This window comes from Anabrus simplex, chromosome 1 (assembly GCF_040414725.1).
Source record: "Anabrus simplex isolate iqAnaSimp1 chromosome 1, ASM4041472v1, whole genome shotgun sequence".
Lineage (NCBI taxonomy): Eukaryota > Metazoa > Arthropoda > Insecta > Orthoptera > Tettigoniidae > Anabrus > Anabrus simplex.
Window position 1 is genome coordinate 439,078,944 of NC_090265.1, and position 14,102 is coordinate 439,093,045.

Below are 14,102 nucleotides of genomic sequence, written 5' to 3' on the forward strand. Positions count from 1 at the left end.
CCGACTTGGCGCCATCTATCATCTCTTCACATCAATGGGGCCCGCGCTTGCACAGCAGCACTTCAGCTATTTCGAGGAAGTTGGAAAGAGGCTCGACGAATGGTTTTCCGCAAACGACAAGCAGTTTTTCTGGCATGATATTCATAACTTACCTGAAAGATGGACGAAGTGAGTGGACGTCAATGGTCAATATTTTGAGTAAACAAAAAATTAATTTCCCTTGAAAATTACGTGTTTTCTTTACCACAAAACCCGGCAAAAACTTATGCATACACCTGGTATGTCTAGTTCACTGCAGTTCACCTTCATACGGTGTTGTATAACGCCCAACACCTTATTCACTTTATCGTTTAAATGTTCATTTTCACTCTCAGGTACACCGCAGCTAAAAATAGTTTTCCTCCTGGCTTCCTGGTTGACTTGCCACTTTAAATGTCTTTAAAACCGAGCTCGATAGCTGCAGTCGCTTAAGTGCGGCCAGTATCCAGTATTCGGGAGATCGTGGGTTCGAGCCCCACTGTCGGCAGCCCTGAAGATGGTTTTCCGTGGTTTCCCATTTTCACACCAGGCAAATGCTGGGGCTGTACCTTAATTAAGGCCACGGCCGCTTCCTTCCCACTCCTAGCCCCTTCCTGCCTCATCGTCGCCATAAGACCTATCTGTGTCGGCGCGACGTAAAGCAAATAACAAAAAAAAAAAAAAAAAAATGTCTTTAAAATCCTCCGCTAAACTCTTTACTTCAGTATTTCTGAATTAACCAGTATTCATTCAGTGATCACCGGCAGTGAAATTCACGCGCTCCCTTAAAGCCGGGTATCGACTGCGCGCTTTGTTGCTTTGTCTCGCGAAGTCGATACCGTGTTGCCTCGCGCGGCAAGGTGAACACTGCCGCGCTCGAACTTGGCGTGGGTCGAGCCAAATCGGAGCGGTCTTTTGTCCCGCGGCAAAGGGATTTCAGTGCGTTGTGTTTGTTCAGTTGAGACGGGTGTTGGGGTGGTTCTACCGCGGCGAAATGGAGAATGAAATTTGTAGAGCTCTAATACAGCTGTATAAATGTGAAGAGAGCTTGTGGAATCCTAAAAGTGCTAGTTATCACAACAAAAGTATGCGCAAGGACGCAAGAAAGGACATAGGTGAGGAAATGAAAATGCCAGGTCAAGAGTTAAAGAAAATGACAACTTTATTGGCGTCATACAGAAGAGAAGAGTCCCGGGTTAAGAAGTCTCTCATAACTGGTTCTGGTACGTACATATTTATTTAACTGACTTACAGTATACCACTCGTGTTATATGCAATTATGCTAATGCACTAATCCTGTCTTGTTTATCTACAGATGCATGTACTGTTTACGTATCCAAGTGGTTTGATTTCAAAAAATTCGACTTCATGGCCGACAAAATTGCACCCAATGACACTGTGGATACTTTATGTGATGTACGTATCTTTTTCGTTACAATACGTCTGTACGTGCAGTACTCATAGTGTTCGCGCGAGAACTGAGGAGCCAGTGTCGATCACCTGCCGCGCTCGACGCTGGCATCACAAACATGGTGTTACGCGTAACACAAACGAAAGAGTTTGTCGCGCTCGAGCAGATACGCGCGGCAGCCGAGCGCAGTCGATACCTGGCTTAACATGTTACCTCCACTTCCGCCGATCTAATCCTTCTTTCCTCCAACCTCTCCCACGACGCCCAACTGGTTAAGTTTTTTTTTTTTTCCTTTTTCTCCTTTTACAATTCATCCCACCATCGTAGCCTTGGTTTACCAAGAGATTTAGTTTTCTGTGGATTATCCTCCCCGGTGGGGAATGTAACCCTAGTCTCTCGCGTAGCAGACCGGGATACAACTAGAGTCTTACATGACCGAGTATGAACGCCATGGATTAAATGAAACAGACCGACGCCCGGGTATGTCGGCAAACCGCCAAACAGTTCTGTGATGCCATATTGTATTCTCTAACAGAGTATGAAATATTGGGACGAGTGTGTGCATTGTTTACCTTGCTTACAGTAGAATCGTATCACTACAAACAACTACAAGAACAACAAAGACAACTGAAGTCACAAGGTATGGCGGTTTATCTGGTTCAATTTCCATTATGAGTGAGAAGCTAAGTTTGTTGTAGTTATTATACAAGTAATTAACTATTAATTACATTTGTTAACATAATGAGAATACTGTGAAAATACACAATATGCAAAATTTAAATCATCTGGAGGAATAGATTCCCCACGTATAGCTCTAATCTTTCAGTTATGTGTTACGAATTGAAATGCGTATGGGCACAATCTGTATTGTCGCTCAAGAATCAATACCACGTAAGGACAAAATGGAAATATTACATTAGAAGGGGAAAAACCAACAAACTTGTTTTCTAAAGGATCCAAAAGTCATTTCAATTGGTCTCTTTTAATGAAATACTGTAGCTCAGCTAATTTTTTAGTAAGAGAAGTAACAGCATTCCTCTACGCATGTCAATTTTGATTTATGGTATATTGAACCGTCGCATATGTCTGTATTCCGTTAGCTAAGCGGTGATGTTTCTCCAGCTACGATATTCGCAGGGGCAAGATCGGTCAGCGATGAAATGTTCGGCCGAGTGCAACCGTCACATCATGTTCCTGACCAGTTGATCAGAGTCTAAACTATATAGTTTCTGCATGACTAACACTGACAATCCGAGGACTTATGGTGAAGTATCAACTCAAAATATGCTGAACAATATGGAGGGCCACTGATACCTAAGGTAGATTATTATAGCAAGGTACTTGATATTGATAACTAGACTAGAGGGGGAGTGGGGGTTGATAGTTCAAAATAGTTATAGGAGTCAAACAAGGCTGTAATCAGAATTGTTCATGCGCTAAGGTGAGAGGTTCAGATGTTAGAGCGCAGGTTTTGAGCCCTATTTCACTCCCGGCTCTGTACGATGATATCTGAAGATGCGTAAACACGCTAGACTCGTGTCAATATATTTTTAACGGCACGCGAAGAGACTGTTAAGGGACAAAATTTCCGGCACCTCAGTCTCTTCGAAAACCATAACAGTAGTAGTTAATGGGACGTAAGACCCGATAACATTATTTCTGTTTTTTCTTCTTTTTTACAATTTTGTTTTACCTCGCACCGACACAGATAGGTCTGATGGCGACGATGAGATAGGAAAGGCGTAGGAGTGGGAAGGACCTGGCCGTGGCCTTAATTAAGGTACAGTCCCAGCATGTTCCTGGTGTGAAAATGGGAAACCACAGAAAACCGTTTTCAGGGCTGTCAACAGTGAGGTTCGAACCCACTATCTCTAACGGTACTCTTAACTGGCTAACCACAGTATGACGCCTGAACTATCATAGCCACCAGGTGGGCTTATCACAGTTTATAATAAAGTGAAAAAAGAGGACAACCTAGACCGCAATATCCTAATACTGTTGTAGTCCGAAGAAAACACGAGATGATCCAAGAAGAAAGGCGCCACCGTGACATACTGACGTGCGCAAGCAAACGGAGATATCCAGGAGCATTAGAGGTGTGTTGCAATATCTACTCTTGCCAAGAAAGTCTCAGCCAAACTTGTAACAAGTTATTCCTGTAAGAATCATCATGTGCGTTCCAAAGCCGCCTGCAGCATTAAATGTGATGTATATAAACGATCACACGTGTCCCGTTGCGAAATACTGTGCTGCCGTGCTAAAGTAGGTTGAAGCACTTGAGATTCTGATTTTATTCAAGCTTATTTTATTCCCTTTTGTCATAGAATACGTCCATGGTTTTGTTCCACTACCGAGTCTCCCCGTAAAATACCGTGTCTCCCAAAAGAAAATAAGATATTCGATAATAATTCAATACTTTCAAAACTATAAAAGCTAGTAAAAATATAAAAACTTAATTGAAAAGAAAAAGTTCCTATGAATTTACCCAAAGAGCTTTCAAGGCCAGTTAGCGCATAAGTTAGCGGCGCGCGCATGCGCCACTTTGTGAGGACTGCGACGCGACGTACCCCGAGGTGTCGTTCGTTTCGTCTAGGCGATATCCATCGATATCTGTAATAATATTTGTGATAAAACTTTATTAAGTAGTTGAGAAAGTATTGTGAATGAAAATTCGGAAATCTCGCAATACCTTAATAAAAGAAGGTCCAAGCTTACCACAAACAATAAGAAGCAAGAATGAGTCAAAAGGAATCGAAAAGCACAAAATATCAGATGCTACGTGTAACAGAGCCTGCATACAAGGTAAGAAAGCAGACGTGGCCGAGCTTCGCCAAGCCGCAACCGAATACGTCTTCTACTCTCGTCTAGTCCATGGAGGTAGAGTAGATACCAAGACCCTCGAGAAGATGGAATCGACTGGAAATAGTGAGATTTGACATCACTCGCAAAATGAGAGTCCGGGCAAAAGTGAACCTCTCTAAACTAATTTCTGCGCATTCACTTATTTCTAACTGTTTCCAACACCCACTCCCAAAAGATCTGCGGCCGTGGCGCCTCTTGAGAGGAATTACGACTAAGGATGTTAAATGTATGATATTTTACTCTCAGGATTGATTCAACCATGCAACCTAATGCCTAACAAACAGTACTAGATAGAGAGTGAAGGAACAAAATCATCCATCAAATTGTCGACACACGGGGAGTCGAACCCACGACCATCGAATTACCAGTCCGAGCTCTTACCGCTACGACAACAACTGCTCGCGGTACGCGCTAACGTAAGTGGCTTATACGGTGCGAGAGCCGAGTCAACATTTTTTATTTCTTATTTTTATTTTCTATACGCATGGCCATCTGGAGTTCCCACTTCGGGTACTTTCATTCCTAGCCAAGCCCTGCATGTTCTATAAATTTGAGCGAAATCGGTGGTGACGAGTAGGGAATGCCCCCTTGTTAGCTCAGAAAGCGAGCACTCTCCTGCCTGAGTCACTCAGCCCAATTCTGGAGGTTCATATGAATGTACAGCATGATTTAATTTGGCTTGTTAGGTATTACAGTTTGGGAGAAGGGCCGCTAAATCATACTAAGTGCTCAGTAATGAAGTGGTAAGTGATCTGATAGAATCTTAAACATTGTATAATATCAACTGTAAATATTGACTCTCTGCAATCTGTCGCGCAGCTTCTCAGCTCTAAGGTCACGCATGTACAGTCGCTAAAAGAAACAAAAAATGGTATGGTACCGTATGTTCTTCGCATTTAATATTTTTTCACACTTAATTTTAATTATTATCAAAATATAATTCAGCTCCCTTGAGGATACCCACAGCAAACATATCTATCTATAGGTTCTCATATAGCACATGCATATTTCCTTCCCTTGAGCTATGACTACTTTTCCAAATGTGTCTAACTTCCTTAATGACCCGTTCAATGTGCACATTAAAGAAGAAAACTAAAAATCTATACCAAATGAAGGGAATGCCTTTGCGGACCAACGTTCCAAAACTTTCGTTCCAGAGGGTATTCAAAATCAATACACGACATTATTCAAGAAATTACCTCGCCCCCATACGTCCAGTGCCTTTCATAACGAAAATGAACTCCACTGTTAAAAGTAAAATTATAATCTATATAATTAGTATAATTAGTAAGAAGGAGAGACTTGTATGACCAAACAACTCTCAACGTAGATGAGCTAGAAGTGTAGGCCTAACAATACCACTGTTCACTCACGAAATAAGCACTGTCACTGTTTTAACATGAATATGTCTCGGCGCTGGAGATCCATTAGCGTCATGAATTTCCCGCCACCACTGTACCCATGGCAACCAGAGTCCGTCTATGTACTGTATACTAGGTCAGCAGTGTGCGCTTTCGTCCTGTAACTAAGAGTTTGAGAAAAGATTGTATCAAGTGAACCCATACTCCTTAGTCCACAATTCAAATCCTTGAACTGAACAGAAAACAAACTCAGAACCTTGGACGAATAAGAAACACACACAATAACTCTACATCTCAGGGCTGGCTAATAATAATAATAATAATAATAATAATAATAATAATAATAATAATAATAATAATAATAATATATTTACGATGGCTCGAATATCTCATTTTCTCGCAATTTATGATCATTACCATTCTTATGTGGAAACACTCAAATTTTATTTCGATGTATCGGAACTCTTTCTCTCTCCTATGGGTGGAGTCAAAGGATGCATTATCAGTATCCCCTGCATTGTCGTAACAGGCTACTAAGAGGGGCCCAATCAAAGAATCTGTACTCGCTTTCTCGTATTCTGGCCCAAAAAATCCACGATATTACGGGCAACGGAAGTTTCTTCAGGCGCCATTAATCAATTTTCCCCCAAATTTTCCGGTCACACATGCTTGCGTCATTAAGCCTTAAGTTTTCCATGGCATCCTCAATCTATTTAGCCCAGGTATTCCAGGTGCTGTCCTTGAATCTTCCTTTATGCTTTTACAAGCTGTTTTACGTCGCACCGACACAGATAGGTCTCATGACGAAGATGGGACAGGGAAGAGCTAGGAATGGGAAGGAAGCAGCCGTGACCTTAATTAAGGTACAGCCCCAGCATTTGTCTGATGTGAAAATGGGAAACCACGGACAACCATTTTCAGGATTGCCGACAGTGAGGCTCGAACCTCTATTTCTCGAATGTACTCTCAAAGCTGCGCACCCCTAACCGCACGGCCAACTCGCTCGGCCTTCCATTGCGCTAGTCGCTGCCACCAAAAATAATGTTTTTCGTTTTAAGTCCCACTACGATTTTCAGAAACGCCGAGCTGCCGCAGTTTTATCCCGCTGCAGTTCATTTGCCTGCCGGTGAATGTATCAACAGGAGGCTCGCGTATCTGAGCACCTTCAAATACCACCGGACTAAGCCGTGAGTGAACCCGCCAACTTGGGCTCAGAAAGCCAACTCTTCAGCCATTTGAGCCACTCAGGTCGGAAATAACTTTCAAGTACGCTGTAAAATCTATAAGTATCCACAAAATGTGGTAAATTTAGAAAGAATTACAGTAAAGAGAACCTCCAGACTGACCAACAGTGCCCTAATCATGAAATAATTGTGTTGACCACGCGTGCTGAAGCACAGATTATTAAGGAAGTCTTTCAAGTGCTGTTACTCAGTCGCTACCGGGCTCCTGAATCACTGCTCAGTAATCTACACTGCGCTTCGCAGCCTGAGACACTTATTACCGCAGGACATTATTATTATTATTATTATTATTATTATTATTATTATTATTATTATTATTATTATTATTATTATTATTATTATTATTCATCATCTGTTTACCCTCCAGGTTCGGTTTTTCCCTCGGACTTAGCGAGGGATCCCACCTCTACCGCCTCAAAGGCAGTGTCCTGGAGCTTCAGACTCTTGGTCGGGGGATACAACTGGGGAGTATGACCAGTACCTCGCCCAGGCGGCCTCACCTGCTATGCTGAACAGGGGCCTTGGGGAGGGATGGGAAGACTGGATGGGATAGGCAAGGAAGAGGGAAGGAAGCGGCCGTGGCCTTAAGTTAGGTACCATCCCGGCATTCGCCTGGAGGAGAAGTGGGAAACCACGGAAAACCACTTCCAGGATGGCTGAGGTGGGAATCGAACCCACCTCTACTCAGTTGACCTCCCGAGGCTGAGTGGACCCCGTTCCAGCCCTCGTACCACTTTTCAAATTTCGTGGCAGAGCCGGGAATCGAACCCGGACCTCCGGGGGTGGCAGCTAATCACGCTAACCACTACACCACAGAGGCGGCATCATTATTATTATTATTATGAAATGAAAAAGTCTTTTTAGCCGCAGACTATCAAGGAATATCAGAGCACCATAATGTTCCCCTGAGATGAAAGCTTTACCATGCCAATGAAACTGATCCATCGCATTTAAATGATCACGAACGAAACCAGAATTTGAACTTTCAACACCGCAAGAGGCCAGACACTACGAACTGCGCTATGCTGTTGGAGGGAGAATTTGAATGTTGAATTTATGAATTATTCGGAGGCTAACAAGCACTTTGTACAGCGTCTACATTTACAGAATATGTAATGATTTGAAAAAGTAAAAGAGAAACGGAAGCCAAAATATTAAAAATACACCAACTTAATACAAGATCATGTTATATTTAATCAACCGTGGAATCTGAACATAAAAATGGCTGAGCAGCGGAATGCAAACTAAAACTGATTATGGGAAAAATACGATACGTTTGAGAAAGAAACTGATTCAATAAAAGTTAACTGACAGGAAGAGGAAAGCGAAGAGTGTTATAAAGGTTGTCAATGAGGTCAGTGGACTATTCTTTTTAAAGGAAACCTATATTTTAAATGTCTATCTGTATTCCTTGTAACCAAAGGAAAAACTATTGAATGAACCATTCTTCATTCTATAACTCTGTAGGGTAGAGGGTCAAATTGATAACAAAGGTGGAAGGTTATCAATGAAGGTCAATCTAATATTTTTTTAAGGAAACATTATAGCTTTTAAATTTTGTATCGGTATTCCTTGTAACCAACGAAACAACTTTTAAATGAACCATTATTCATTCTATAACTACGGAGGGTACAGGGACAAATTGACAACAAAGATGATCTGTTAGAATTTCCCTAAAGATTTCCAACGTTATTAATAGGTCTACGGCAAAGAAAATCCGCAATGTCTTATTTCTTGTTCGTCCTCCCTTTCCTTGGAATATAATTGGAATAACCTTCATAATGAAATCCAATTCTTTTCCAATCGAAATCGACTCTTAGCCCAACACGTCCGTCGCCAATGTTGTCTTAACCCTCAAGCACACGCGCCAAATTTTAGGACGCAGACGTACGCGTGGGGGTGCTTTCCACCCCGCATATCATTGTATTGTAAAATATGAATTAACAATTAAACCACAGATGTTCACGGCAATGTAGGTTTAGTATTTGCACCACCTATTGAAATGATTTCCCAAACAGCTAGAAATTAAATATTTGAAGTAGTATTAAAATGTTATGATTTACACTGAATTTGATCAATAAGATACTGTTTTCAGTAAAAGTAAATCTAAAGGAGACAATGCAAAAATCGAAGTGAAGAATACGAAAGCCAATAGGTCGCTGGCATACAACTGGAAGAAAAATCTTCAAAACAAGAACAGTTGAGTTGTCATTAGAGATAGTCACTAACTGATAACTATGGAAACTGGGGTTGAATCAAGCAATGGCAGAGTTGACGAACATACAATGAACTTCAAGTTTGCAAGAAATGGCTGGTAGTTGGAGCAGCTGAATGCCCCATTCTCGTCCAACACTTCTAAGATAGTAACATTCCTCCTATTAATTGTTAACTGTGTATGATAAGTAACTTTTTTTTGCTAGCTGCTTTACGTCGCACCGACACAGATAGATCTTATGGCGACGATGGGACAGGAAAGGGCTAGGAATGGGAAGGAAGCGGCCGTGGCCTTAAAATAGGAAACCACAGAAAACCATTTTCAGGGCTGCCGACAATGGGGTTCGAACCCATTATCTCCCGGATGCGAGTTCACAGCTGTGCGCTCCTAACCGCACGGCCAACTCGGCCGGTAAGTAACTTTTAGGAGAGTAGTACTGTGCTAGCACTTTATCAAACACAGATCAATGGAGCCTTCAACAGAAAATAATCCACGTCTATAAACCAGAATCACTGGAGATACTACGGGAACATTCTTTTTTTTTAACCATAAAGAGTAGAATTCAAACTAACTTACCCCGTAGTAATGTTACGGATTTGAGCATCTGTCCAATTGGCAGCTTTAAGTTCAGGAATCTGGCACCAGTGGTCGAGTTCACCACTCAGGAACACGTATGATGTCAGAGCCCAGATGTTGAATACTCCAGGAGTACTGGCCATCAAGAACACCATCCACATCCACCAGGTGGGACCACCGATCTGTTCCAGCGCAGCATCCAAGCCATCGTCATAGGCTGGTGGCTGCTCCTGAAATAGGAGACGAGATTTATTTAATTATTTCCAATCACGATCAGCTGATATTTCACCTTTATTTCATAGTGAGTGAGAACAAAAATGGCTATTATGAGAGGTTGGTATTTTTTCCTACAATTTGCTCTAGGCCTACGTCGCACCGACACAGATAGGTCTTATGGCGAAGATGGGATAGGAAAGGTCTAGGAGTGGGAAGGAAGCGGCCGTGGCCCCTATTAAGGCCACCAGCATTTGCTTGGTGTGAAAATGGGAAACAGCGGAAAACCATCTTCAGGGCTGTAGACAGTGGGGTTCGAACCCACTATCTCCAGAATGCAAGCTCACAGCTGCGAGGCTCCTAACCGCACGGTCAATTTGCTCAGTATACGAGTTATATATTAAGCGTATAATTCTTAAAATAATTACTAACATACTAAGTAAGTTACCGTAGTACAGGGAGTATAAAATAAGACTTCCGTGTCAAGCTTGGCGTGATAAGTTTTTTTTACAAGTCGTTTTACGTCGCGCCAACACATATAGATCTTATGGCGACGATGGGATAGTAAAGGGCTAGGAGTGGGAAGGAAGCGGCCGTGGCCTTAATTAAGGTATAGGGCCGATGATCTTCGATGTTAGGCCCCTTAAAACAACAAGCATCATCATCACAAGCATCATTAAGGTATAGCCCCAGCATCTGCCTGGTGTGAAAATGGGAAAGCACGGAAAACCATCTTCAGGGCAGCAGACAGTGCGGTTCGAACCCACTATCTCACGAATACTGGATACTGGCCACACTTAAGCGACTGCAGCTATCGAGCTCGATATAAAAAGTCTTGAGAGCTGACGGAGCAGTTCGCTATTAACTATCGGAGTTTTAAGGTACAGTATGTTGTATTATTATCACGATGGTTAAGTACACTACAACGCAGAGAATATTTTACGGTGGACAATTTCCCGGTTCTACAGCACCATCAAAATGTTACGTGCAAACAACTCGTTCACAAGTGGCGTAGTACTGGTTCCGTAACTAATAAGAAAACACAGCGAAGAAGAACAGCTCTCACACATGAGAAGTGTGAAGATATGAAGGCAAGACTGCAAGTTAGTCCACATAAGTCGCTGCGGAGAGTAACTCAGTAACTGGTATTTCACATTCGTCAGTACGTAACTCAAGAAAATGATTACATTTACAATCATGCCGCTTCTTAGAGACGATTAGCTTGCAATGTGATCACGTTAGACGAAGGTATGTATTTTATATATTATGTAGCATTTTCTGAAAATTACTATATTCTTGTCCGGAATATGCACTTAAAATTAATTTACATTTTGTCCAAGCGCTATCTAATAATACAAATTTGAGCTGACTTTTAAAATGGATTGCCTTTGATTTCCGCAATGAAAGTATTTTGGAGGAGTTATATATACTTTAATGAATTAAAAACTGTGACTTTTTGCTGCGACCAGGCGCGACCATGAGAGTGATTTTTTTTTTTTCAGAAGCCATGTACTCTGTAACCCGGAGGTCGGTTTTCGAGCTGTTGAGGAACAGCAGGGAATGTAAGCGGAACGATGCTATTGAGAATGTTGTAATTGAAAAAGTAGGCTTTAAGGATTGTTCCGAGGATATATCCAAGTCAATAAGGAAGTCTGTCAGTATTTTGTGTGCTAAAATTCGATCACGCTGGACAAAATATAGTAGAAAAAGGAACAAATTGCTGAAGTACAACAAAATTTGCTTCGACCAGAGAATGAGCCTTGCAGAAGGACGTGCATCACAACAACGTCAGGATGAGTCTGCCAGTACTATAACTCATTCCATGTTAAGAGAACAGTATTGCTCTTATGACAATAGGGTTTCCATATCGAACGGCTTTTCTCACCGCCATCACGGGAAAACGGCGGCACATAAATTTGTGAGATTCAGTATTTAAGTTCAAGACAAAAAGCTGAAGAACCTAAGCGACAAATTATTTTTATAATCTAAAGGGGGCGCGGGGTTTACAGGGGCCACTTTTGGTTTGTACAGAATCAGAGGTAAACTGCGGCACATATGAAACTTCAGCACTGAAATATAAGGCAAATTGCGGGAGAAAATAGACAAATAATTATATGGGCTCGAGAGGCGGGTGAAGTATTTAATTGCATTTAATAAATTTATCCAGACAATAAAAGCTAGAAAAAAGACGCAATAAATAAATACGAAAGATGACTATAAAAGATCACAGTATTAATGTTTAAGAAAGAAATCACACATGTAGGCTTATCGCAAAACACTGATTTAAAGCCTAAAATACACACGCAATAAATAAATACTGTATGTGACTTCATTAGAGATTGAGCTGCCAGCGGTTCACAGAGCGGTTGAACATGAGCTACACTTCACTGTGGTGGATAGAAAAGTGTGCAGTGCATTGTCTTCCTATCAGTCTTCCCAAAGGTGCTATATACACTGACTGACAGAGCAAATGCAACACCAAGAAGGAGTGGTCAGAACTTTATGCCAATTGCAGGGTAGACTGACGTCACTGAGGTATGCTCATGATGTGAAATGCGCCGCTGTGCTGCGCACGTAGCGAACGATAAATGGGACACGGCGTTGGCGAATGGCCCACTTCGTACCGTGATTTCTCAGCCGACAGTCATTGTAGAACGTGTTGTCGTGTGCCACAGGACACGTGTATAGCTAAGAATACCAGGCCGCCGCGAACGGAGGCATTTCCAGCAGACAGACGACTTTACGAGGGGTATGGTGATCGGGCTGAGAAGGGCAGGTTGGTCGCTTCGTCAAATCGCAGCCGATACCCATAGGGATGTGTCCACGGTGCAGCGCCTGTGGCGAAGATGGTTGGCGCAGGGACATGTGGCACGTGCGAGGGGTCCAGGCGCAGCCCGAGTGACGTCAGCACGCGAGGATCGGCGCATCCGCCGCCAAGCGGTGGCAGCCCCGCACGCCACGTCAACCGCCATTCTTCAGCATGTGCAAGACACCCTGGCTGTTCCAATATCGACCAGAACAATTTCCCGTCGATTGGTTGAAGGAGGCCTGCACTCCCGGCGTCCGCTCAGAAGACTACCATTGACTCCACAGCATAGACGTGCACGCCTGGCATGGTGCCGGGCTAGAGCGACTTGGATGAGGGAATGGCGGAACGTCGTGTTCTCCGATGAGTCACGCTTCTGTTCTGTCAGTGATAGTCACCGCAGACGAGTGTGGCGTCGGCGTGGAGAAAGGTCAAATCCGGCAGTAACTGTGGAGCGCCCTACCGCTAGACAACGCGGCATCATGGTTTGGGGCGCTAATGCGTATGATTCCACGTCACCTCTAGTGCGTATTCAAGGCACGTTAAATGCCCACCGCTACGTGCAGCATGTGCTGCGGCCGGTAGCACTCCCGTACCTTCAGGGGCTGCCCAATGCTCTGTTTCAGCAGGATAATGCCCACCCACACACTGCTCGCATCTCCCAACAGGCTCTACGAGGTGTACAGATGCTTCCGTGGCCAGCGTACTCTCCGGATCTCTCACCAATCGAACACGTGTGGGATCTCATTGGACGCCGTTTGCAAACTCTGCCCCAGCCTCGTACGGACGACCAACTGTGGCAAATGGTTGACAGAGAATGGAGAACCATCCCTCAGGACACCATCCGCACTCTTATTGACTCTGTACCTCGACGTGTTTCTGCGTGCATCGCCGCTCGCGGTGGTCCTACATCCTACTGAGTCGATGCCGTGCGCATTGTGTAACCTGCATATCGGTTTGAAATAAACATCAATTATTCATCCGTGCCGTCTCTGTTTTTTCCCCAACTTTCATCCCTTTCGAACCACTCCTCCTTGGTGTTGCATTGTCACTGTCAGCCAGTGTATGTGGCGCGTCCCCTAAAGGGATGACTAATATTACTGAAGTGACTGAAAGAGTAATTAACCCAACAACACTTAAGTTTGGGTTATGACCACTCCATGCATGGTTCGATGTTTCGAATGCCCTTTACATATAGCGTACAGACTTGATGTAAGAAAGTGGCAAATAAGAGATGCCGAGGAGGAGAAACTGGTTGAAGAAAGAAGAATATACAGGTTCGGTTCAGGGAGGAAACGGGTCTATTGTCTGATATCCGAAGCAAAATGCTGGCAATACCAATGATGGAAACCGCTAGAAGATTCTTCAGAGAGGCTTCCACTTCTGCGGATATTAC

The 14,102-nt window shown here is 43.1% G+C and overlaps 1 protein-coding gene across 2 annotated transcripts in view; it reads right to left on the reverse strand.

The window, feature by feature from the left end:
• Nucleotides 1–14,102, reverse strand: part of LOC136856916 (organic cation transporter protein) — a 457,434-nt gene that overhangs the window by 88,155 nt on the left and 355,177 nt on the right. For both annotated transcript variants that reach the window (XM_067135162.2, XM_067135163.2), the window contains exon 2: nt 9,688–9,917. In XM_067135162.2, coding sequence (XP_066991263.1) covers nt 9,688–9,917 — 230 coding nt within the window. The remainder of the gene's footprint in view (nt 1–9,687; nt 9,918–14,102) is intronic.